The 26856-nt window shown below is 49.3% G+C and overlaps 1 protein-coding gene across 1 annotated transcript; it reads left to right on the forward strand.

Moving 5' to 3' along the window:
• Window positions 1-3848: 3848 nt before the first annotated feature.
• On the forward strand, window positions 3849-20418 carry SLC2A10 (solute carrier family 2 member 10). Its single transcript, XM_089895439.1, has 8 exons — window positions 3849-3885; window positions 5170-5348; window positions 6800-6965; window positions 7257-7325; window positions 11207-12490; window positions 12913-13035; window positions 14314-14449; window positions 18073-20418. The coding sequence occupies exons 1-8, from the start codon at window positions 3849-3851 to the stop codon at window positions 18149-18151; spliced, it is 2073 nt and encodes a 690-aa protein (XP_089751565.1). The 3' UTR covers window positions 18152-20418.
• Window positions 20419-26856: the final 6438 nt, after the last annotated feature.

Raw genomic sequence — 26856 nt, forward strand, 5'->3', positions numbered from 1 at the left:
AACTGGTTCCTCCTCCCAACCTTTCGGCTCTTTTCGAAGCCTAGTGGCCCCGCCTCCCTGCTCTTCGGCTATCTCCGTAAACTCTCGGTAAACCGCTCTTTCCACTCCTCGGCTCTTTCCGGAAGCCCTTGGTGACTCTCGCGGTCGGCTTTGTTGGCCCCTGCATCCCAGCTCTTCGGCTATTTTCGGAAAACTTCGGTGCTTCTCGAGGAAAAACTTTTTCGGAATCTGCTCTCCTCAGGAGTCTTTATGGATCCCGGGAAGCTGCACCCCTAGGGGTTCTCTTCTTGGAACTCCTCGTCCCTGGGCTCCTGAATTGCCCCCCAATAGGGGCTTACACTAGTGTTTATTGAGTGCATTCAGGAGGAATAAAGTTAAATGATGAAAGCCCATCTTACAGAAAAATAATAATAATAATTGAGAGTCAGAGAGGGTGGTGGGGATAATCAGGCTGCGGAGTTTTTCAAAGGAGACAGAACCCAAGCCGAACTGGGAGTGATTAGCAAATAAACTTTTACTGTTTATTTTATTTGCAAACCTAATACAGGCTATAACAAATTCTTACAATACACAGTTTTGTCCACAAGAAAAATTGAAGAACCCCTATCCCTGTCATCAATCCGCGCCCTCCCCCCCCCGTCAACTATTGTATAACGTTTCTTCCCAGATTTTTTTTTTTAATGTATATGTGTTCACTCTCACACATAGTGGAGGCAGCCTCAAGTGCCTGTCACACTGTGTGATGCAGCAACAAACATTATTTCTCTGAGTTTCAGATCCATCATCTTCAGAAAGAAGATAATTAGTTTTACTTTAGCAATAGCTTATTAAAATTAAATAAGATATTGCTCATGAGGGTACCTGGTGGATTGCATACACTTCACGTGTGCATTTTCCTTCCCCCATCACTGAGACCGTGTTTGAAATATTGAAGAAAGGCCCTTGGGTCTGAGGGTTGCTACGACTGACACCAACCCTCAGCTCCACAGTCCCTGCGTTCATTCATGCACAGGGTAGTCACCTTTTCCATCATCAGACCCTTTGTGTTGACATAATGTGGTTTCCAGCACCTTTCATCAGCCAGCATATTTAAAGCTCACCCAGAAGCAATTCTATTTATAGTGCCCAGTTTCCCAGGTTTGTAGTTTCATTATCATAATTGTTAGTGTCCACATGATCATCTCCACGGTTACCAAATCTGTCTGAACCCCTCTGTATGGCTGTCAGCATAACTGATGCCATCTTGAGTCCGTACAGTTCCTGCTGTCCTTCACTGACCCTACCTACGCCTGTTCTGCATAGTAAATCTTTTCTCTGTCATCAAGGGCTTTGTAGTTAATACATGTTGTTTAATGATCTTTAGGTCCAGGTGGCCTCTATGCTCCGTTAGCCTCCAAACAATGATGAAGACCTTTGCTGACGTACTCCTAGTACCAACAGAACTAGTTACCCGTTCATAAATCTTGACTTAGGAATACACGTCCTGTTTCCAAGCATGTGCCCCCATACCCTAGGTTAACTATAAAGTTGTCCCAATGGCCCCTTGAAGGTTCAGAGTGCAGCTGCAAATGCACTGGGTGGATTGCTGTCCACCAGTTCCTACCCTGTAAGTTACCCTATAATAAACTGATCTATTGATTATATGGAGCTGCCTACCTCGTTTTTTATTCTCCAGAAACCTGCTCAGTTTGGTGGATACTTTTCGTTCCTTCCGACCTCCAACACCCTCCTTGGAAAATCCACTGTGCAAACATATTTACAAGTCCCAGGCTTGCTATGGTCAGACTGGTTCTGGCTTCTGTGGTAGGAAACCTATTTAAAACCTTTCAGTGGCTCCTTGTTGTGCTTCAGATAAAGATCCATGAGGTCCTGCATGCGGCCCTATGTCCCTCTTTCAGACTCATCTCCCACCAAACTCCCCTCTGCAAGTCCCAGGGCACACGTTTGCTTTCTCTCAGTCTCATTCTTGCCAGGCTCCCTCCTGCCATGGGGTCTTTGCACCTGCTATTTCCCATGTCAGAAGTGCTCTTCCCTCTCTTTGTTGCCTAGACCCATCTAGGCATCCTTCCATTCTCAGCTCAAATGCCACTTCCTCAGGGAAGCCCTCCCTGACTTCTCATAGGAGGGAAAAAAACAACCTTGATAATTCCTGGTGCCCCTGTGAATCTCTCCTCTTTTGCGTTGCCTTTTTGTTTGTTTGTATGACTATTTGATTAGTGGCAGGATTTAGTTCCTTACAGACTGTTAATATGAGGGCCTTAGCTCCTTCTTGGCTATTGCCTGGAGGCCACCCTCAATTCTTGCCACGTGGGACTCTCCATTGGGCAGCTCACAGCACACAGGTGGCTTCATCAGAGTGAGTGAGTAAGAAGAGATCAGGAGAGGGTGAGCAAGATGGAAATCGCTTTTATAACCTGATCTCTAGAATAACAATCATCATTTTTTCTGTATTCTACTTGTTAGAAGTGGCTCACTAGGTCCTGCCTACCCTCAAGGGAAGCCCTTTTTGAAGATGCCTACCAAAATGCCCGATTAGAACTTTTCCTTTCTCATTTGGGACAACCAGTGAAGAGGGATTCTCTATTCTCTAGGAGAGATAGAACCTGATAGCAGGCATGCAAACATCTTCCTGACTTAATGCAAGCCATAGAAATCAAAGATCAACGACTTCATGCCCTTTTTCATCGTATGATTTCTATAGGTTATCTCAGGAATGGAACAGCCCAGGCTTTTCTGTACCAGGTCTCTTGGTGACAATTCCAGATACTCATATGAAGGAGGAACTGTCACATGACAATGGCCAAGGGGCCTCCTTGGGCTCTTCTCCATGCCAGAAAGGCAGTAGAGTGTGATGGATAAGAGCCCAGTTTTCCCCATAAGTTTGACTTCCGGATCAGATGTATGCTAGTGTGTGTCCTTAAGCACTATCGATTTTTTTTTTAAGATTATTTTTGATGTGGACCATTTTTCAAGTCTTTATTGAATTTGTTACTGTATTGCTTCTGTTTTATGTTTTGGGTTTTTTAGCCACGACGCATGTGGGATCTTAGCTCCCCGACCAGGGATCAAACCCTCACCCCCTGCACTGGAAGGCGAAGTCTTAACCACTGGACCTCCAGGGAAGTCCCAGCCCTATTGCTTTTATTTATTTGTTTATTATGCAAGCAAGTTACTTCACTTCCCTTTGCCTCACTCATAAAATGGGGGTAAATTTTAATAATCCCTGCTCATTAGGCAGTTGTAAATATACATAAGGTGCTTAAATCAATTATCCCTCAATAGTTTAAACTGTTGTTTCCGGTTATCGTTGCTGCATAAAAATTTACTCCAAAACTTCAAATTCAAAATGACCATTTTATTATACTCATGGAATCTGTGGGTCAGAAATCCAGACTGGGAACAACAGGGATGGCTTGTCTCTGCTCCACCATGTCTGGGGCCTAGCTGGACAGACTTGAGGATTGGGAGCCAGAATCATTGAAGGCTGGCTCTGGAGCCCGTGCTGGGAAGACTCAAAGGCTAGGACCATCACAGGAGGATCCACACGTGGCCCCTCTGTGTGCCTTGGGCTTCTTCACAGCATGGCAGGCTCAGAGTAGTCAGACTTCTTAGAGGCTCAGAGCTCCAGGTCTGTGTCCAGTGTCACAGTGACCCAGCCTCAGAAATCACACGATGCCACTCTGTGCAACCTACCGGCCAAAGCAGGTACAAGCACACCCGGATTTCAAGGGAAAGAACAAAGAATTTTGGAGCCATATTTTCCAACTGCCCCAGCTATTAATATTTTCAGAACTGTACACGGGTCCCTTGGCTCGGAAGATCATGTCGATGCTGTCTTCTTTGCCGAGATGCTTGTCTGTGTTGGTGGCACCCGACTCCTGCTGGGTGAGGGTGTGGCTACTGACGCATGTGAACAAAAGTGTTTACATGTGAACACACATGTTCACGTGTGAACACGCAGTGAGAGGCCGGAGAAGCCTCTGACCATGAGAGTGCTGAGCCTGCATTTGTGTTTTTGCCTGATGGTGAGAATTAGTGGGCGTGTCCCCAGCCTGGTTCCTTTCCAGAACTCCAGGCTCTTATATGGAACTGCCCATCTATTTCCACTTGGAGGCCTAATGAGCATCTTAAACATCACACAGCCCAAACAGAACTTCACATCTCCTTTCCCACCCCAGACTGCTCCTCTCCCAGTCTGTCAGCCCTTATCAAGTCTATCTGCGATCTGCCAACTTTTCTCCAGCCCCACTGCTATCACCTTAGTCCAAATCAACTTCACCTCTCACCTTGCAATAGCCTCCCAAGTGGTCCCCTGTTTCCACCCTTACTCCCTATAACCTCCTAGAACTCCCCAATTATTTCTGTGTCAGTTGGAATAAAATCCCATCCTAACCCTGGCCTCCCAAGGACTTAAATGGTCTGCGCTTTGCCAACCCCTGCCTCGGGCCCCATCTCCCTCCACCCTCCCTGTCAACCCCTGTGCTCCAGACACTATGGCTTCATTTTTGTTTTTATGCTCCCCAAGCTCCTTCCTGCAGGGCCTTTGCCTTTGGTCTCCCTTCTGTCTGGAGCCTGAGGTCTCAGCTCAGAAATCCCCTCCCCAGAGCAGCCTTCCCAGAGATCCCCTCCCAAGCCCACCCCCAGCGAAAGCAGCCACTGTGCTTGCCTAACCCAGCATCCTAGCTTAATTCTCTGCTTGGTCTTTGTCACTACTAGCTGGTATTTCTCTGGTTCCTTTGGTTATTTATCTTTCTTCTTCCTCCACCAGAAAGTAAATTCCAGAGGAACAAAATTAACTGTCTGTCTGGTTCTCCCAGCCCATGCTCCAGGCCTAGGACCCTGCCTGAGCGCAGGTGGGACGTGTCCAAACCTAAGTGTCCAGTGAATGGAAGATGAATGTGGGAGGGTGAGTGGCTGAAGTGGGTATGTGTGAGTCAGTGTAGATGCATGAGTGTGTGTGTACACATGCTGGCTGAAGAGGCCAGACTAGTGGCCTAGTCTGAGGCGGGACTAGAGGACCACAGTGATTGGGAAGTCTCCTTCCCGCGGGGAGGACAGGGAAAGACAACTTGTGGGGTCCTCCCCACAGTGGGGATGACGGTGGGTGGGGTCCCAGCCAGGCCGGGCCAGACTGGGGACGTCCAGGGCGCACCTCTGTCCCGCCTCCAGGCACAGGGGCCCAGGGCTGGCCGACGTGGCAGCTGCGCTGCCGGCGGGCAGGCGGGGAGGGAGGGACGGAGGCTGGAGGCGGGCCGGAAAGTTTGGCGGCGGAGGCGGGGACTCGGCCGGGGGATGCGCGCCCGGGTCCCCAGAGCCCCCAGCTCGCCTCGGAGTCCTGCTCAGCATGGGTAAGTCGCGATCGGCGCTGCGGGCAGGGAAGGCCGGCGACCCCATCCCTGCGCGCGCACTCTTTGCCCTGAGCTGCAGCTCCCCGACCAGATACAGCCCACTCGGGTGGCAGCCGGGACAGCAGGCCTTGGCTGGTGGCTGGGAAGGGACGTGGGCCCACTTCCTTCCATGCTCCTTTCTGCCCAGAAAAAAAGTGACCTGAGAGGGCTCCTTACTTGATACTGGGCGCTTACTCGGGGCCAGACCCTTTCCTGACCGCTTTAAGCCTTACAGCGTCCAGCAGGCGAGTGAAATTGTTCCTATTCTGCAGATGAAGAAGTGGAGGCTCCAAAGGGAGCAAATTCATTCATCCACTCGCGGAGCACTTCCCACCAGGCGCCGTTCTAGGCCCGGGGATGCTGGCCTACACAAAATAGACAAAACCTCTACTCTCCAGATACGCAGTAGAGGGGAGATGGGGTGGGGGGAGGGGGGCAGGGAATTCCTTTGTTGCTCCAGGGGACTAAGGTTTCTGTTTTTCTCTCTGGATTCGGAAGCATCAAAGGGTCAATATTCATCCACCTACTATGTGGCAGACATTGGTTTAGGGCTCGGGGACTCAGTGGCCCTGTGTATAGATTTTGGGGTCAGAAAGACCAGGGTACCAGCCCTCCTTCCCCCACTTCCCAGGTGCATCGTGACCTGGGACAGTGTAGTTAAGCTCTCTGACCTTCAGTTTCCTCATCTACAAAACGGTCCCCATAAAACACCCTATCACAGGGAAGCCATGTGAATGACATGAGAATATGAACTTAATTACTCCATATACCATTTGCCCACGGTAAATGGTCAGTTAACATGAGCTTTTATTTTTTTATCACACCCAACATTGGGATTCTGGAGTCAGACTGCCCGAGTTCAGAGCCTGCTCTGTCACTTTACAACCGTAGGCAAACATCTTTACCTCTCTGTGACTCAGTTGCCTCATCTGTAAAATGGGAATGGCACCAGTGCCTGTGTTACAGGGTTGCTGTAGGAATGAAGGCAGCTGACACAGGTATGGCTTCTGGAAAAGGATGTGAGGTTGGCTATAGTGACTGCTCTTAAGTATCACCTGTTGCTGGGACATTTTGGAAGCCAGCCTTCTGGGTGAGCATATTTGCGTGGTTCAGTTTCAAACCTGGTCTTTCCCTGGAGTTTCAGGGGTAGACATGGCAGGTCTCTGGTGGGGGAGGGACCCAATACATTGTGACTCTGGTTGAAATGCTGCTCTAGTGTCACCAACTGAGGGTGCCCTGGGACTTGCAGCTGGTGATATGGGCACCCAAAACCTGGGTTCTTTCCGCTTCACCTGCCCCTTGATTCTCTCCCTGGGCAGCTCTGCCTGCCACAGTGAGAGGCTTAGAGAACTGAGGGGTTTCCTCCAGTGTGGGACAGCTTCATATACTATATTTAGACAGACAATCCATAGAAAGGAAGAGTGGTTCCTAAATCCAGGCTAGGCCACTCTAATTTGGAGGCCAGGATTTACTTCCCTTCCAGGCTCTGGACCCTTCTGCCCCCCAACCCCAGGATGCTCAAAAGCCAAGATCCTTTCTCTCTGGATTCCCTATGTCCTGAGTTCATTCATTCATTCAGTCATCTGTTTACTCAACCAGTACTTACTGAGTGCCTACTGTATGCCAGGAACTGTCCCCAGCATCAGGAGACAACTGAGAACAAACAAACAATTCCTGTTCCTTTGGGGCTGACATTCTGCTTGGGGAGCCCAATAAATATGTAAAACATATAGTTATTTCAGATGATGAAAAGTACCATGGAGAAAAACAAGTAGAGAAGGGGATACGAAGTGCTGGGTGCCATGGGAGTTTGCATTTCTAAGTAGAGGGCCAGGGAAGGTCTCATAAGAAGGCAACGTTTGAGCAGAGACCAGAGGGAAGGGGGATTGGGGCCTCTGAGATGGAGGGAAAGGGCTTTCCTGGCAGAGGTGATAAAAAGCCTTGAGATGAGACAGGCTTGGAGTGAGGCGGAACGGGAAGGAGGCTGGTGTGGCTGGAGCCCAGTGAAGGGAGGCAGGTCCTACAGGGCCTTGAAGGCCACTCTCAGGACATTGGCTTTTTTTCAGAGTGAAGTGGGAGCCTTGGAGGGCTCTGAGCAGAATGATGTGGTCTGACTTGGGCTATCGTAGGATTCCTCCAGCTGCTCTAGAGCAGTAGATTAAGTTCAAATATATCTGACACAGTCCTGGAATGGGACGTGGAGATACCGCCCTGGACCCTGACTCAGTCATTTGTTCACTCAGTAGAAGCTTTATTGAGCCCATCTTGGGTGTCAGGGTGGGGCTGGAGCCCTGGAGGCACAGAGACAGTAAGTCTCTGTCCCCATCCTGCTCAGTTCAATAAGGTAAACGCATCACTTATTCAATTACTTGGTGTGAGCAAATGCAGGAGAAAGCAGAATTGGTTGGAAGTGAAAAATATGACTTGGAAAGTTGAGGAAGACGTACAGGAATTAGAGATTCCCTCAAACTAGCTTAACCTAAAAAAAAGAGTGGGGTGTTATTTATTGGTCACTGAAAAGTCCACAGCTTCAGGCATGGTTGGATCTAGGGGCTCAGGCAGTGTTGTCAGGAATCCCTCCCAAGGGGAGATGGCCCCCAGCTGCTCTAGGCAGGTAAACTACCAGCTCAGTACCCCAAGTAAGCAAACACCCTGGACTGGACTGGCTCTCACTGGCTCAGGTTCAGCCACGTGACGTTCACCACTGTCCAAGGCCGGGGAACCTGCTGGCTGATCAGATCCGGGTCATGGACACACCTCTGGAGCTGGATGGTGGGGGTGGAGTAGGGAGGTCATCTCTACCCCAGATCCGGAGGCAGAGCTGAAGACGGGACAGGGAAGGGCAGCTCCCCACAGAGCCGGCGAGACTGATGCCAAATAACAGACGTGTATTATCAGAGGCCCCCCGGGATAAGGATGAGTGGGCATTTGGGAAACACGGGTGGAGCAGGAGAGGGAGAGGAGGCACATGCAGAGGCAGAGCGGCATGAAAATCTACGGTGTGTGCCGGGAACCAGTGTTTGCAGGGTGTGTTGGAGAGGTGGGGACAGGGGTGGGGAGGAGAGGTGGCCAAGGAGTTGGGCTGGGGCCACCAGCTTGTGAAGGGCCTGGGAGGTCATGCTAAGGAGTTAGGACTTAATGGAGCATGTGGTGGGAGCCTTGGAAAGCTTAAGGAAGAGAATCCTCTTCCCCCATCTTTCTAGCGGCCCTGACTCATCTGAGGCTGTCCTTCACAGCTCCATGGGTCAGTAGCACTTCACCACGCTTTGTGACTTGGGATTTTCCTGAGAACTTTATTTCCCCTCCACATCTGCCCCCTATGCCCCTGCTCTCTCTCACACCCCACCTATCTCTGATCGGCCCTTCTTGCTTGAAGTCAATCCAGCAAAGCTCTTAAGTGCATGGGTTTGGGAATCAGATGGGTCAGCGTCTGAGTTCTGATCCTGTTGCTTCCCAGCTGTGAGAACACTCTGAGCCTTAGTTTTCCCATCTGTCAAATGGGGATAATTGTAGCAGTACCACCTAGAGTTGTTACGAAGATAAATTGAGAGAAGGCACCTAAAGTCTTTGCAGAGAGGAAATACTCCATCAATGACACTTGTTATTATTACTGTTTGATCTCACTTTTATTTTTGCTGTTCTGCTCTTACCACTGCGACCTGAACCTGTCCTGCTGCATTTTCCAGCAGAACCCGTGGACAGTCAGCTTTGCCTGTGAGCCCTTTGGCTGGGTTCCCATTCACCTCAAGAAGAGCCCAGGAAATGGCAGAAAAATTCTGTGTTTTCACTTGATTGCCTCACGTGGCCTGGAAGAACCTTCCCTTCTGGCAGTAAACTCCAGAAACCGAGGGAGGTGGGGCAGAGGGAGGTGAAGAAGGGGCAGGACCTGGGCAGCATAATCTCCCCAGAGTATTTACTGATGGTCATGAAGAGGAAGGACAAGGCCAGCCAGGGAATGGTAGGAGGCTATTCCCTGGGGGGCAGAGGTGATGGGGAGAAAGGTGAGCAGAAAGTGGGGAGTGATTCCTCTACCCATGAAACTCCTCCCCGCTGCACAAAAATTGCCTAACATAGATGGAGCGAGGCAGAAGTAAGAGAACAGGGTGAAATCTTAGTATGCCAAGGTATAATAATGGAGTGGTTAAGGGCAGGGATTGTGGAGCCAGACCACCTGGCTTTGAATCTAGACACAGCTACTCACTACTCTTGACCTTAGGCAAGTCTCTGATGATCAGTTTACTCGTTCATAAATAATACAAAAGCCCACCTCATAAGGTTGTGGTGAGAATTAAATGAGCTATTACACTAAAAGTGCTCAAAGCAGTGCCTGGTCCAGATCAAACACTCCATAAATCTGGCTATAATGTTATGAATGTTCTTGTCAGGTCCAGGTGGGGATGGGTGAGACAGATACATCTGGATTACTCCTGACGCTTCCAGAAATATTTGTTTATGTATGTGAATTAAAAATTAAGAGCAACCCGTTTAACTGCTCTGCCAATATGGTAGCTGCTGGCCACATGTGGCTATTTTCACACTTAATTAAAATTAAATATAAATTAAAAACGCAGTTCCTTAATCACATTGGCCACATTTTATTTTACTTTTTTTAAACGTGGCTTCCATTATTATTAATATATTTCTTCATTTACTTAATCCAAGAATACACAGAAAGTAGTTTTATTTTTTTAATATTTATTTATTTGGTTGCATGGGTCTTAGTTGTAGCACACGGGCTCCTTAGTTGTGGCAGGTGGGCTCCTTAGTTGTGGCTCCAGGGCTCTTTAGTTGCAGCTCACCGCCTCCTTAGTTGTAGCATGTGGGCTCCTTAGTTGCGGCTCAGGGGCTCCTCAGTTGTGGCAGGCGAACTCTTAGTTGCGGCATGTATGGGGGATCTAGTTCCCTGACCAGGGATCGAAACCGGGCCCCTTGCAATGGGAGCGTGGAGTCTTAAACACTGGACTGCCAGGGAATTCCCTTCTCTGCCTTTTTTTTTTTTTTAAACGACATCCATCACCACCTGAAATTATATTATATATTAATTCATTTATCATTTGCCTTTTTCTACTAGAATGTCAGATCTTTGAAAACACCATTGTATTGCCAGCCCCAAGAACACTGCCTGGTGTGTTGTAGATGCCAGATAAATTTTGGAATGATTGGATGGATGCATGAATAGATGGGTGTGTGTCTGGGTAAATAAGGGATGGAATACAAAGATGGGTGGATAGATGGATCAAAAAATGGATGGATGTTTGGGTGAATTAAGGGGAAGATAAATGGGCCAATGAATGGATGAAAATGTGGTGGATGGAGTAGATAGATGGATGGAGGAGTGAATGATGAAGGGCTGGGTGGATAGATTGATTAGTAAATAGATGGGTGAATGAATGGAGTGGATGGATGAAGAAAGAAGTGGCTGGGTAGATGGATGGATGGATGAATGGGTGAAGTAGATGGACAGAAGGAAGGATGGAGGGAGAAATGGATGAAGGAAGAAGTGGATGAATGGATGGATGGATGGAGAGATGGATGGAATGAAGGAAGAAGTGAACGAATGGGTGGATGCATGCATGCGTGGGTATGTGGATAAATGGGTGAATGGATGGATTAGATAGTTGGAAGGATGGACGGACAAAGCAAGAAGTGGTTGAATGGATGATGGATGGATGGATGAATAAATGAATAGATGGATGGGTGTAGTAGAAGGATACATGAATAGATGGAGAGATGGAGGGGTGGACAGAGGGAGAGGAGGTTGCGTGGATGCTCTGGCAGGAAACATTCTGGACTCTGTCCCTGTTACTTTTGTTTTCCAGGCCGACCCTCACTCTTCCTGGCACTGTGTGCCTCTGTGTCTTTGCTGGGTGGCCTGACCTTTGGCTATGAACTGGCAGTCATATCGGGTGCCCTACTGCCACTTCAGCTTGACTTTGGGCTAAGCTGCTCAGAACAGGAGCTCCTGGTGGGCAGTCTGCTCCTGGGGGCTCTCCTTGCCTCCCTGGTAGGGGGCTTCCTCATCGACCGCTATGGCAGGAAGCAAGCCATCCTTGGGAGCAACTTGGTGCTGTTGGCAGGCAGCCTGAGCCTGAGCCTGGCCAGCTCCCTGGCCTGGCTGGTCCTGGGCCGCTCAGTGGCTGGCTTTGCCATCTCCCTCTCCTCCATGGCCTGCTGTATCTACGTGTCAGAGCTGGTGGGGCCACAGCAGCGGGGAGTGCTGGTGTCCCTCTACGAGGCAGGCGTCACCGTGGGCATCCTGCTCTCCTATGCACTCAACTACGTGCTGGCCGGTGCCCTCTGGGGCTGGAGGCATATGTTTGGCTGGGCCACTGCGCCTGCTCTCCTGCAGTCCCTCAGCCTCCTCCTCCTGCCCCCTGGTACAGTTGATGCTGCAGCCCACAGGGACCTCATCCCCCTCCAGGGAGGCGAGGCCACGAAGCTGGGCCTGGGGAGGCCAAGATACTCCTTCCTGGACCTCTTCAGGACCAGGGATAACATGAGAGGCCGGACCATGGTGGGGCTGGGGCTGGTGCTTTTCCAGCAGCTAACAGGGCAGCCCAACGTGCTGTGCTACGCCTCCACCATCTTCCATTCAGTCGGCTTCCGTGGGGCCTCCTCGGCTGTGCTGGCCTCCGTGGGGCTTGGCGCCGTGAAGGTGGCAGCCACCCTGACCGCCATGGGGCTGGTGGACCGAGTGGGCCGCAGGGCCCTGTTAATCGCTGGCTGTGCCCTCATGGCCCTGTCGGTCAGTGGCATAGGCCTTGTCAGCTTTGCTGTGCCCATGGACTCAGGCCCAAGTTGCCTGGCCGTGCCCAATGCCACTCGGCTGTCAGGCTTCCCTGTTGACTCTGGCCTGCCCAGTGGCTTGGCCCCGCCTCTGCGGCCAATGACCGACCAGAGCCCAGGGCGGCCAGTCTTGTCAACCTCTGAGAAAACCAAGCCTCATCCGGGAGCTGGGGACCCCACTGCCCTTCCTCTGCCAGCCTTAAGCATCGTGCCCGCTGCACCCCCTTCTCCTGCCCCTGAGCATGCCCTGCTGCACTGGACCGCACTGGTCTGCATGATGCTGTTTGTGAGCGCCTTCTCCTTTAGCTTTGGACCAGGTAAGTGGGAGTTCTCTTGCAGGTAACTCTGGAGCCTTCCACCTCTCCTAGTGGGAAGCCTGGGGACCGAATCCATCAGGGTCTCAGAGGGACTAGAGGTGGCTTGACCATGAGAACAATGAACTCAGATTTCAGGGCTCCTTGCTTCTCTGAAGGTACTTCTTCCGAGGGCAGAGGCCTAATTTATGTTTGTAATATTTTCTTTCTTATAAAGGCCCCTAAGCTTCAGGCCTCATAAAACCAGAATGTGCCCCTGGATAGCTCACTCAGAAGGGTTTTAGCTGGAAAGGAATTTAATGAATAGGGTGACCAACCATCCCAGTTTGCCCAGGACACTGAAAGTCTGATGTCCCGGGAAACCCCTCAGTTTTCTGGGCAAACCCAGCTGCAGCCTAAGAGTCCTCCCTGCTCTCCTGTCCTAGTGACCTGGCTTGTCCTCAGCGAGGTTTACCCCGTGGAGATCCGAGGGCGAGCCTTTGCCTTCTGCAACAGCTTCAACTGGGCTGCCAACCTCTTCATCAGCCTCTCCTTCCTTGACCTCATTGGTGAGTCCTCTGACCTAATCCCTTGGCCCGGTTCCTTTAAGATCCAGAAACAACTGCCTCCAGACAGAGCCTGGGCCTCCATATCGTCCAGGTATAAGTCACAGAAAACCCCAGAACGCCAGGGAAGGGTCTCTGAGACGCTGAGGATGCTCCTGACCCAAGGCCAGTGGTCATCGAGGCCAAAGTGGGCGGGGCTCCTTCCCTGCAGGGCCCCAAGGCACAGTTCTTAGGGTTTAGTTATTTTCCCATTTCCTGCACCCACGTGTTTCCTCTTCAAAGGAGGAGCCCTGGGGGACTGTGAGAAATACTGGTAGAAGAACCCACCCACCATGCCTGTCTGCCATACACAGTCTCTGGGAATCCAAGCTTCTCCCTGGTGCCTCAGTCTTCAAGCATCCCCTTTATGTGGGATGAATGAGTGAGAAAGAGAGAGGAAGGAGGGAAGGAAGGAAGGGGGGGAAAGAGGGAGGGAGGGAGGGAGAGAGGGGAGGAGGGAGGGAGGGAGGGAGAGAGGGGAGGAGGGAGGGAGGGAGGGAGAGAGGGGAGGAGGGAGGGAGAGAGGGGAGGAGGGAGGGAGGGAGGGCTTATTAGAACTGTATCATATCCCTATCATCCCCATCTCACAGACTGGAAAATATGTCCTTCCCAAGTCTAGCCAGGCAGTTAGTTAGAAGACTAGAACCCAGTCTTCCTTCTCCCAGCCCAGCACTCTCCCTGCTGGAATAAGGATTAAGTGGAGGTCAAGCTGGCTAAGGGTGGCTGCTCGGAGGCGGTGCGGCCCTGGCTGTTGGAGGTGAGAATGGTGTCTGAAACGTAATTAGTGCTTCTGCCTCCACAGCCTTCTGGATGGAGCTGAGGCTTCTGCCTTCTCTCGCAAAGCAGTCACACGCCAAATTGGCTGAATGCTTGATTCATTGAAAAACCAATTCATGGAATTTCTGAGGATGGTTTCTCAGAGCTGAGCTTTGCCAAGGCTGCCCCCGCAGCTGTTGTGCTGCTGAGGTGGATGTCATTTTCCCTCCATGCACATTTTCAGGGGCCAAGTGTGCACCTCTGGTTAGTGTATGGCCAAGATGTTGGTGGATTTGGGCCCCGGCCCTTTGCCTACCTCTGGGACAACCAGTCCTACTCCTGCTTTAAGATACTTTTATCTCACAGCGTGTTAGTCATTCTGCAAATCTACCATCTAGAGGATCTGCTTTGGGTGAACTGATTTTCAGTGTTCGAGGAGTTGGCCCAGGCTGTGCCCTGCCCACACTCCCACCCCGTTTTTCCCAGGTGCCATTGGCCTGTCCTGGACCTTCCTGCTCTACGGGCTGACTGCTGTCTTCGGCCTGGGCTTCATCTATTTATTTGTCCCTGAAACTAAAGGCCAGTCATTGACAGAGATAGACCAGCAATTCCAGAAGAGACGGTAAGGGGGCCAGGGCTAGCCTGGGGGGAAGAGTGGCATCAAACCCTGAGCACTTTGCTTCAGGATTTTAGCCATTACACTTTCCCTTTGCAAAAGAGTGTTTTTCTTCTCTTCCTGGTGTTCTTACTGCCTGGATACAGTGAGTTTTGTCCTGTCTTCATACATGAACTCTTTTCCTTGAGTTGTTTTGTGTCTTCCTACAGCAGAGTTTTATTTGACTTTGAGCTCAGCTCATAGGAATTTAAAAATCATGCAGTTATGGACTCATAGGAGGTTAGAATAGTTAGATCCTAAAACCACAGACTCTTAGAGTCATGGAAGCTCAGAGAAACAAAATATTATAATCATGGCCTTTTGAATCACACACAAAGAACTCTGAGCATAATCTACTCATTCAGTGGGTGTTAATATGCCACACAGTGTTCGGGGTGTAGGAAATGTGTCTGAAAATAAGATGGAGACGGTCCTTGTCCTCACCGAACTTCCATTCTAGTAGGGGAGGGGAACAGAAAATAAGCCAGTGAATGCAGCAACAAAAGCATTTCAGTTAGTGATGAGTAGCTGGAAGAAAAGGAAACAGAGCAAGATATATTGAGAGGGTCTGGTTGGTGGAGAGGGAGACAGAGGGGCACAGGGTTGTGGCTAAATCAGAGTGGGTGGTCAGAGAGGGATGCCCTGAGTAGGTACCATTTAAGTGAATGCGAAGGAGGCAGCCACGTAAAGATGAGGCAGGGCGAGGCTTCCAGGTAGAGGGAGCAGCAGGTGCAAAGACCCTGAGGTTGGGAGTGTATCTGGCATATGCAAGGAACAACAAGGAAGCCAGGGTAGCTGGACCAGAGAGAGCAAGGAGGGAAGAGAGGAGGAGAGAAGATCAGATTGGCCAAGTGGGTAGGAGCTAGATCACATAAGGTCTGTAGGTCCTAGACAGGTTCAAAACCTTAGCATCAGGGACCTTGGGCTGTTGAAATAAAGAGTACTGGGGGGTGTCAGAAGGGACCTGAAACCACCATAATCCTAAACATCCTTGGCAAGTGCCCCAGGTTGCCTGTTGTCGTAAAGGGAGTCACCAGCGTCTGACTGCCCATTCTATTCCTGGGAGGCCCTAACAAATTAAAAGGGTAAATCATTCTAATGGTGAGTTGGAACTTGCCTCCCTGCAGCTTCCTGCCAAGCCCCAACCTGGCCCCCAAAGGGATGCAGAACGAGTGCATGTAAAACTTCAAACCTGGTCCACCCCACCCCAGAGTGTTCTCTGCGAGCCACACACTCCCAGTTTGTTGCATGACACCTGCGGGGCCCTCAGCAGTCCAGCCGTATTAGTTAGGAGACAGATTTGGCTGCTTGGAATAGGCTGAATATAGGGGGCCCGGGGCTGGCGTTGAAGCTGTGCTTCAAGGGGTCATCCAGGGTCCCAGGCTCCTTCTCTCTTGTTGCTCTGCCACCTCTTCAGTATAAACTTTTCCGCATGGCCCGTGGGAGCCACCACCTCCCTGAAAGAGGGAAGGGGAAGAGGAGGACGCACAACCTGAAAGATCCACACGTCACTTCTACCTACAACCCTTTGGACGGAACTTGGCCACATCCACCTGCAGGGGTGGCTGAAAAACATGGTCTTTAATCTGGGTCCATGTGCTCACCTAAACATCGAGGGTGCTGTTACTAGACATAAAGGAGGGACAGATACTAGGAGTCACCTGGAATCTCTGCCATACCGGCTTTCTTGGGAGAAGATTCCAGACCCCTCCTCTGGAATAAGAAGCTAAGGAGGCAGAAAGGCAGGCAGAAGCCAGCTTTAGGGTGAGGCAGGAGGGAATTGAAGCTCAGAGGAACACTGAGCTGGACCGGGGGACTCAGGAGCCTGGGCCAGACCTTGGGGAAAGCAGGCTGGATCTTCTACAGCCTCAGGAAAAGACAGGAAGTTAGGGGCTTTGGCTGGGTCCAGAGCCAAGTTTGGCTGGGTGAGTCATCAATCCAGTCCTTACCGTTCAGGGGGCCCCTGATATCACAGGCCACAGAGAGAGAAAGAAACTCAACCGTGGGGAGCATGGGGACACGGGAAGCTCCAGAGATCTTGCAAGCAAGCACTAATGGGACCCTCCTTCCAGCACCAACTGTTCTCAGTGCTGTGTTGCTCCCTACAAGAATCACATCCCCAGGAGAAAGTCTGATTGGCTAAGCCTGGTTTATATGCCCACCTCCCTAACGCCCAAATTGGCCAGGATAGGGCAAGCCGCCTCTATTGACAGTCCTACGAAGATCACATGCAACAGAGGAGACCTAGAGCCCCAAGGAGACGAGAGGATGGAGGCTGGATGGAGCCACCATCCACTGCTGTGGGGTTTACTTCTATTCGTATCCTCATGCTGCAGATGTGCTTGTTGGAAATGGGGACCTGCAGCTTAACGGTCTATTTCCTCTGCTCCTTTAGAGAGACATTAGCAACCGAGGGGCTCAGACGCCCTTGCCATCCGTGGCCACTGAGTGCCATAAGCATGTTCCTTTCCCTTTCACATCAGGTTACTTGGGTTCAGAAGAGACCTTTCCATTCCCAGGGTGATATGATCACCAAAAGAGCTTTCAAAAATCTTTTATCCCAATTTCTCAGGAATCCGTTCATTCACTTTCAGCAAATATTTTCCAAGTGCCAGCTAGGAGCCAGGGACTGTACTAGGCTCACGGGACAGACCTGTGACCAAGAGACACTGTGTCTCTGGACTGAGGAGGAAGTTACATTTTAATGGAAAGGGGGGAGAGGGATTACAGGACACCCAAATGCATGAATAAGATAAATGAGAGTGGGGTTTATATCATGAGGAAAATAAGGCAGGTTAACTGTCAGAGAGCGAACAGTGGATTTGGGGGCAGTGTGGAACTTTCCATTTCTTCAGCTAGGGTCCAAGTGTACCATGGGTACATTAATGACGCAAGTTGATCGTGAGCTCTTCATGACATTGAAGGACATTTTTGTGTACCTGTTATGTTCACTGCTCTATTCCCAGGGCCTAGAACAGTGCTTGGCCCATGACAGGCCAGCAGTGACTCTAGCTCTAGTGAATGAATGAAAGGATGCTCAACGAAGGCCTCTGCGAAGAGGTGGCAATTGAGCTGAGACCTGAATACTGAGCAAAAGCCATCTTTTCCAAGAGCTGGAAGAGAGTGTTCTGGGCAGAGGGAACAGCCAGAGCAAAGGCCCCGAGGTGGGAACAAGCTGGGGGTTTTGAAGAGCAAGGAGGAGACCCATGTGGCCGGGGTGGAATGGGAAGATGGGACTGGAGGGTGGTGACACGGGAGAGGCCAGCTGCAGAGAGGGGCTTGGATGCGAGGCTGAGAGTTACGTCATTTCTCAGCAGGAGTGACAGGGGCTGGTCTTCGTGCTTAGAAAGGTCAGTCCTGTGATTAGGAGAGCCGGCTGTAGGAGGCGTGGGTGGACACAGGAAGACCTGGGGGAGCGGCTGGGTGGTCCAGAAGATGGAAATGCGCATTAAGGCAGGAAGCAGGGAGGGTCAGGTAGGAGTGGGGTGGGGATGGGATGGGGATCCCATGTATGGTCCACTCGCATCACCCCCCGGCGAAGGCCACCAGGCCCCGTCACCCTGTGACCCCACTTACTCTCTGCTCTCCAGGTTCGCCCTGAGCTTTGGCCACAGGCAGAGCTCGGCTGGCATCCAGTACAGCCGAATTGAGCCCTCTGCGGCCTGCTGAGGGGTCCATCTGGAAAATGCTGGAACCATGGCTTTAGCAGACAGTCTTCAGCTTCCTGCTTGCCTGGGTGCCAGAGCACAAGTTCTAGGTGGTCCTTCAAGAGGCACCCCTGCTCCGGAAGAGGTCTGTTTTGCTGGGGCAAAAGGGATGAAAATCTGAGAACTCAGGAGTCTTCAGGTGGAGTCTCAGGCTCTGAGGGCTCCTGAGGCTCTGCCTTCCTGCCTCAGTTTCCCCACTGACTCTGCGCATCTCTGCAGTAATGAACTTATGGTGAGAACATCTTATGGAGACTCCGTTGGTCTACGGGCTTTCTCAAAGAGTCTCGAGGGTACCACCCCGGCAGGAAGTCTCTCCTGGAATCACCCCTAAATCCAGCTGAGGATACCATATTCTCTGCTCTCTTTTTCCATCTGGTTGGGACTTTCTGGGGAGGGGGAAGCCTGCTTTTTGGCTCTCAGATCTCATTTTGTTCAACCCCTCTAATTCTCTTACCTGGAATATTTGTCATTCACCAGCAACTCAGATGGTTGGTAGGAGTTCTAGTCCTGAGTTCAAGGCCTGAGACTGCTGGTGTTCTTGCTGTCTGACTGGGGATCTCAGCTTTCCCTGTATGTACAATGGGAGCTCTGAACCAGGTGGTTCTTAAGATCTGTTCTGATGCCAATGAGCTGGAATTCTAAGTGCTGGCAATACCACAGATATTCAGCATGGGTCCTGCTCTCAAGTTGTTAGTCATCTCTTTCAGGGACATAGGTTTTAATTAGAGGAAAGGTGAACAGAATTCCAGAGCTGTGTGCACTAAAATCCAAGGACCATCCTAGTGCAGGTCACGAGCTCCAAGAGCTGTTTCCAGGATGGCGCTGGAGGACTTTGCAGAAAGGAGATGGGTCTGGAAGCTAACAAACCTGGTTGTCGGTGTGGCCTCCACCTCTTGGCAGCTAGTGACCCTGGATAAGTAACAGCTCCCTTAAGCCTCAGTTTCCACATCTACAGAATGGGGATGACTATGCCCCCAGGGGTGTATTTAACCTCTGTCTCCCATCAGGAGGGTCTTCATTTGGTCCCATTCAGCTGGTCAGGATGGATGGGATTTCTGCTCACCCTCAATACCCGGGTCCCCACCTTTGCGACGTTGTAAAGGGTCACCCCCCGCAAGGGGTGAGTCAGACGGAGACTGAGCAAGTAGCTCCTCTCCCACAGGACTCTGGCCTCCCCTGAGTCCTTGTCTCTCATTTCTAGCTACTTCCCTTAGATCCAGTGGTGTGTTGGAGCTGGCTTGTGCTGGCTTGTGAGAGCTGATTGTTAAATTTTCAGGAGTTTTGCAAGCTCGTTGTTAAACATAGCTGCTAAAAAATTAAATTATTTAAATTTATACTTAAATAAATTATATTAAAACCGAGGTAATACATACTAAAAACTCATCACTTCCTTATTTTACTACATTTTGCTCTCATCTGTGCTCTTAAGGTAATTTACACCTATTGCCTCGCATGAGGAACGTGGGGTAAGGGCACTGCCCATCCCTTGCCGGGTCTGCCTTCAGTGACCCACGGGGAGTGTATTTGCACCGCAGGGACTGGGGAACACCACAGATCAGGGCTTGATTTGTCGTTTTGTTGATTGTCCAGTCTTAAGAATGTGATGGATACAATGTTAATAATGTAAATTAAACTTAACAGTGTGTTCTGTCTGTAGTTGATACATTGTGAACGGCACAAAAAATGGAGGGGATTATTATCCAGTTCAGCCAACAGGTGACTCATGTCACTGGTGAAGGAGTTTGGACACAAGTCTTTGTTGTTTTACTTTCGTCTTATTCATTAACACGAACAAACATTTCAACTAGCATTCATGTCAGAACTGCATTCACGCTTCAGTGACGTCAGCAACTTCTTTGCTGAGTCATACTGTTGTCAAGCATTTCTTCGTGGTCTAATTTTGTTAAATCATGGCTAAATTGCAGTGACAGTTGGCTTTGGAATCAAGAGGTTGGCAGAAAAATCAACAAAAACATTTCTGTGAGAATTAATTGGCTAGATGGCATTTACAATAAAGAGTATTTACAATAAAGTATTATTATTTGTAAATTTTCAATTTTTTTTTTTTTTGTGGTACGCGGGCCTCTCACTGTTGTGGCCTCTCCCGTCGTGGAGCACAGGCTCTGGACGCGCAGGCTCAGCGGCCATGGCTCACGGGCCCAGCCGCTCCACAGCATGTGGGATCTTCCCGGACCGGGGCACAAACCCGCGTCTCCTGCATCGGCAGGCGGACTCCCAGCCACTGTGCCACCAGGGGAGCCCAATTTGTCAATTTTGTGCAACAAACACATCCTTTATTCCAGTAAAATTTACACACACACACACACATTTTTTCCCTGGAGAGCAGTTATTAGACATTTGCCAGCCCATCACTGCTTACAGCTGTCCTTTTGGCCCCTTCAGATCTAATTCTCTACTCAGGGATCCCCAAACCTTCTCAGTTCTCCTTTCCTATCAGCCTAGGAGAATGCTCTTCTGGTCTTAGGGTGGTTTCTTCTCTTTTTTGTTCAGGGTCATAAACTCATAGATCAGGTGGGGGATGTAGGTGAGTGAAGTCCACTGTGGTAAGACAATAGGAGTAGTGAGGTCTGTGGAAACAGGTGAACACAGGCCTCTCTATCAGGGATGACTGACACTCAAGTCCAGCTGGTGCCTGCCATGAAGGAATGTGAGCCCATTGTGGCCTGACCATCTGAATTAAAAAAAAAAAAAAATCCAGTAATTCAGACTTTGGTGTAAAATTTCCTGATTTTTTAATAGTGGCAACTGATTCTTAATTGAAAAAATCATTTTTTAAGCTCAACTCAACACACCTGTGGCTAAATCACAGCCTTTAGTTTGTCCCTCCGTCCTTGATGTCCTGTGAGATATTCTTTTCTTCTGGGTTTTTGAGGATCCCAGCTTAAATCAGAGCAAAGCAAGTAGCCAAGTAGCCGAGTAGCCAAGCAGCTTGAATTGAATAGGTGGGAGGGGTGTTACTGAACATGAAGGGAAAGAGACATTAAGGGGAAAATGGTTGAAATCTCAAACATATTACCCTGGGACAACTAGGTGTGTGACTTGGGTAACTGCTCATCTGTATAATGGGGACGATACTACTCACTATACAGAGATGATGCCTGTCAATCACTAGTTCAGGGCTGGGCTCATCGCAGGTGCTCAAAAATGGCTGAGTAAGTGCCCCAGCAGCCTCCAGGGGCATCTGGCCCTGGGTGGGGAGAACAGTGAGGGCAGTTCAGAAAGGGGAAGAGCATCAGAGAAATCTACAATTTGAGGGTACCTACTAGGTGGTCAGAAATTGTGAGCACCAACCAGAAAAGTGATGTGATCTGTTCGTTGATCTGCAGGGTGGGGACTGGGTAGCTCTCCTTCTCCCAGATAATCCCAGAATCACTTCAGGGAAGCCTTTCCCAAATCCTACTCTCATGCAGAGCCTTTCACCTGTGTGCCCATCACCTAGCACCTTCCTGTAGCTTCTCACATTGCACTACACAGACTACTTACTGAACGCTCTAAAGTGATTTGCTTTTCAACTTAAATAGACAGATTTTAAAAGGAAGCTATATTAATTTATTTTTTCACTCAAATGCATATTTATTGTGCTTCTACTGTGTGCTGGACACTGTTCTAGACCCTGAGGGCACAGCAGGGAACAAGACGAAGAGCGGTCATCTTAGTGGGGGAGATAGATTGGAAACAAGAGCTAGAAATGGGGTGGGTGGAGGGAGAGGGGGAGGAAGGGGAGGGAAGGAGGTGGGGGAAGAGGAAAGAAGGAAAGGAGGGAGGGGGGAAGGAAGGAAGGAAGGAGAGAAAAAGAGAGAGAGATGCATGTCAGTTAGTGATGCTTATCAGAGAGAACCCGTTTGAGGTGGTGGCGCCTGAGCACAGATCTATATGATCTAGAGGAAGCCATGGAAGGATCTGGGGCAAGAGTATCCCAGGCAGCTGGCCCAGCATGTGCAAAGGCCCTGAGGTAAGACTGAGATTCCATCTTGGAGGAATGCCAAGGAGGAGCGAGTGGAGGGTAGAGTGATGGCAGAAGACAAGCGGGAAGTCAGCAGGGATCAGGTCATGAAAAGCTTCCAGAAAACAGAAGCATTTCAGACTTTCCTCTAAGCATACCAGGAAGCCACCGCAGAACTTTGAACAGTGGACTGACACGATCAGACTTAATGCTGTCAAATACCCTTTGTTGGTGATGTTGGTGAGTATCAAAAAACAAATGAATGTCAATAACAGAAGTAGAAAGAAACCCAGTTTCACTGAATTCTCACGAAATACTGTCATCTACTGAGGGCTCTGAACTTAAGGCCTCCTCTGTGGTGAAAAAGGGGGCTTAGCAAGTGTGAGAGAGGTGTAGCACCGACCTAAGATTGTGTCTGGATTGAAAGAACAGTGGTGTGATTCAGCACATTTATATGATGGTTGTGAACCATCTAAAAGCATTTCCAGTGCCACGGGCGATATGCTTCTCAGTCTTTGGTTAATGCAGTGCTACGGTGAGATGATCAAGGAAGTCATAAGCACCAAGAAAGAGACAGGGGGCCTCAGTTACTCTCACATCAGACCCTCCTGGAGAGGAGCATTGGCAGTGTCACCCTGGAACCAGTGAGACACCAGCGAGGTCCCCACAACAAGTGTCCTTCAAGGAGGAGTGAAGGGATGGGGGGATGGGTTCCTCCAGGAGAGGAGCAGGCTGTGTACACCCACTTAGCATCTTATCTTCCAAGGGGCTGGCCTTTCATGGGACGAGATGTGAAACCAAACACAGCCTGTGCCTGAGGTCATGGGTCATCAGACCTGGAAAGGAAATCTCCACCCCTACTTTGCAGGTTAGGAAACCAAGGCTTACAAGGCTGACGACTGACCCTCTCCTCTCCAGCTCCCGCATCCGCTTGGATGACCCCTCATCAGCACAGCTCTTCCAGGCTCTGTACCTGCCATCCCAGCGGCCTCCTGCTGCACTTTACCTGCTCCGTCCTGAACATGGTCAACCTCAAACACTACTCACCCTTAATATTTTATATCAAACATCCCACTTCCTGGTCACCACGTACTAACTTTTCTCCTAATACTCGAATGCTCCCCAAGGCAATAATTCTCTGACCTCACTGAGATCTTTCACCTCTAAATGCAGATCCCTGACCCCAGGGATTTTGCTTTACCAAAATCCATCAAGAAGTTCGCGGGCTTCATTCTCCTTCTTGTCCAATCTAGATCCCATATCCCAACCTTAGAATCAATCCCTGCAAACAACCTCGTGTAGATTAGTCACACTAATGCTGGATTAATGTACATACCTGCTGCACATAGGCAGAAAGGTCAGACAGCCTGACAAACAGGTTTCACTTGGAACCCAGGAACTCAAACCTCATACTCACCCTCCAAATGCTCCTTCTTCACAGCAAAGGAAATACTCAATAAGTTGAAAAGGCAACCTACAGAATGGAAGAAAATATTTGTAAACCATAAATCTGATAAGGGGTTAATCTCCAAAATATATAAAGAACTCAAACAACTCTATAGCAAGAAAGCAAATAATCCAATTAAAAAATGGGTGATGAGCTTCTCTGGTGGCACAGTGGTTGAGAGTCCGCCTGCCGATGCAGGGGACACAGGTTCGTGCCCCGGTCCGGGAGGATCCCATATGCCGCGGAGCGGCTAGGCCTGTGAGCCATGGACGCTGAGCCTGCGCGTCCGGAGCCTGTGCTCCGCAACGAGAGAGGCCACAACAGTGAGAGGCCTGCGTACCGCAAAAAAAAAAAAAAAAAAAAAAATGAGTGATGGACCTGAATAGACATTTTTTTTCCCAAAGACATACAAATGGCCAACAGGTACGTGAAAAGGTGCTCAACATCACTAATCGTCAGGGAAATACAGATCAAAACCACAGTGAGATCACACCTGTGAGGATAAGTATAATAAAAAAGAAGAGATAACAAAAGTCGGTGAGGATGTAGAGAAAAGGGTGCCTTCGTGCACTGTTGGTGGGGATGTAATTGGTGCAGCCACTATAGAAAACACTATGGCGGTTCCTCAAAAAGTTAAAAGGAGATCTATCATATGATCCAGCAATTCCACTCCTGGATACATATCTGAAGAAACTGAAATCAGTATCCCAAAGAGATATCTGCATACCATGTTCACTGTAGCATTATTCACAACAGCCAAGATATGGAAACAACCATTGATGTTGAGTTTGGCCATGTGTCTTGCTCTGGCTAATAGGATATAGGCTGAAGGGACGAGAGGCCAGTTTCCAACCTTGACATTAAGAGGCAGCAGGGGTCTCCTCTCTCTTCTCTGGGAACTTTCTACATTCGCCATAACAACAACCACCATATAGCCTGGACCCCAGAATGAGAAACCTGGTCCACACCTGAACTTGACCATATAGCCTGGACCCCAGAATGAGAAACCTGGTACACACCTGAACTTGACCATATAGCCTGGACCCCAGAATGAGAAACCTGGTACACACCTGAACTTGACCTGCAGCCTGCAGCAGGGCTGTGCCAGGCAACTCACATATCTGAAAGTGAGAAAGGAACACTAATTTATGATTCTGGAATTGCTTATCACACAGCAAATGGTGACTAATACAGAATCCACCCAGGTAGGAAGTGTTTTTACCTCACCCACTGAGTATACCATTGCCATGCCTGAAAGCCCTAAAATAAAACAATAATGATGATGGTAATAATAATAATACAGTCTTTGCTTTCAAAAATAGAAAATACTGAAAAACAGAGAAAAATAAAAACCACCCAAGCCCTATCGCTCAAATATAATCACTAATATCTTGGTGTGTATCCATCTAACCTCATCTCTGATGACAGATGAAGCTAATTAGATAGGAAGAGAGATAAAAGGCAACCTCCTCCTTCGAATGTTCACATTAAAACCTTGGAGGCATCCCTCACTCCTCTTTTTCTCTCTCACATCCTATCGGTCAGAGCATCCTGCACGCTCTGCAGAATTCGATCTTTCTAATCACCCCTCCATCACCATCGCCACCACCACCACCATCTCTCACCAGGAATATTGCAACTGCCTAATACTGGCCTTCTTCCTCCTGTTCCTGCCTTCTCATCTGTTCTCCACACAGCGGCCAGAGGGAGCCTTTCAAAACCTAAGTCAGGGGACTTCCCTGGTGGCGCAGTGGTTGAGAGTCCGCCTGCCGATGCAGGGGACACGGGTTCGTGCCCTGGTCCAGGAAGATCCCACATGCCGCAGAGCAACTAAGCCCGTGCGCCACAACTACTGAGCCTGCGTGCCACAACTACTGAGCCCACACACCTAGAGCCTGTGTTCCACAACAAGAAAAGCCACCACAGTGAGAAGCCCACGCACCACAACGAAGAGTAGCCCCCGCTCGCCGCAACTAGGAAAAGCCCGCGTGAGACAACGAAGACCCACACAGCCAAAAGTAAATAAATAAAATAAATTTATTAAAAAGAAAAACCTAAGTCAGTCCACGTCACTCTTCTGATCTGATCTCCCCGTGATTCCCCCTCTTACTCAGTGGAGCACTTATCACCACCTCTCAGGCCCTCTGTGGGGTGCCCACCCTTTCCTCTCAGACCTCATCTTTTCCCAATCACTTCTAACACATGTACACTCGGACTCCCGTCCTCGGCTCTTCCTGTGCCCTGTGGTAGGAATGTGCCCACGACAGATACTTGTACGGCCCAGTTCCTTTCCATGTGTTATTCTAAAGCCGTCTTCTCTGGAAGGCCTTCCCTGGCTACCACAGCTAAAATTCCACTCTTACATGTGCACGCACACATGCACACACGCATATACACACATGCATACGTACATGTACACGCACACACTGACACTTCGCATTCTCCCTTCCCTGCTTCCTTATTTCCCCTTGGCCCTTGTCACTCTCCAGCAGACTGTGTAGCTCACTTATTTGTTAATTTATTATCCATGTCCCCTGCAAGAATATAAGTTCCACAAAGGCAAGGCATTTTGCCTGTTTTGTTTACCTCTGTATTTCCTATGTCTAGAACAGCACATAAGTAGACACTCAATATTTAGTGAATGAATGAATGGAGTGAATGAACGAAGGAGTGAATGGACAAGTGAATGTAAAGTGCCTGGAATGTTGCAGATATAGAATAAAGGATGTTTCTTAGCACCAGAGACTTAAAGAACAATGCTTTTTTCCTTCCATTATAGATGCTGTAAAAAGTTGATACAATTTTTTAATGGAGCATAATATATAAAGTCATAAATGTCACTGATAGAATAATAATATAAGCCATAATATACTAACAAAAACAAGGAAATGAAAGGAAGAAGGTGCAGCGGAGGGAATGCAGATGAACAAAATTCCTCGTCTCTCTCATCACTAGACATTGTTTAGGGGTAATAATTTAAGAAAAGCACTCTGTGTTTATTTCTTAAAACAGAGGCCTCAATGCTCTAAAAATTGGTCCTCACATGTACTCTATTTGGCCCAGACATTGCTTTTAAATTTTTTGAGATAGTGCCAACTTTTGAAATTTGGGTTGTTTCACATATAACTCCATACTTCTGCCTTTTCTTGAAAGAGATCTGGCCACAGTGGGCCTGCATTCTGAAGTCCAGCCACCAGGTGGCACAGAACAGCAGCCATTCTCTTTAGATGCGGCTTTGAACCCGCAGTTGGCTACA

This window comes from Delphinapterus leucas, chromosome 15 (assembly GCF_059928025.1).
Source record: "Delphinapterus leucas isolate spDelLeu-1000000601 "Yukka" chromosome 15, BTC_Dleu_Yukka2, whole genome shotgun sequence".
In the NCBI taxonomy this organism is placed as follows: Eukaryota; Metazoa; Chordata; class Mammalia; order Artiodactyla; family Monodontidae; genus Delphinapterus; species Delphinapterus leucas.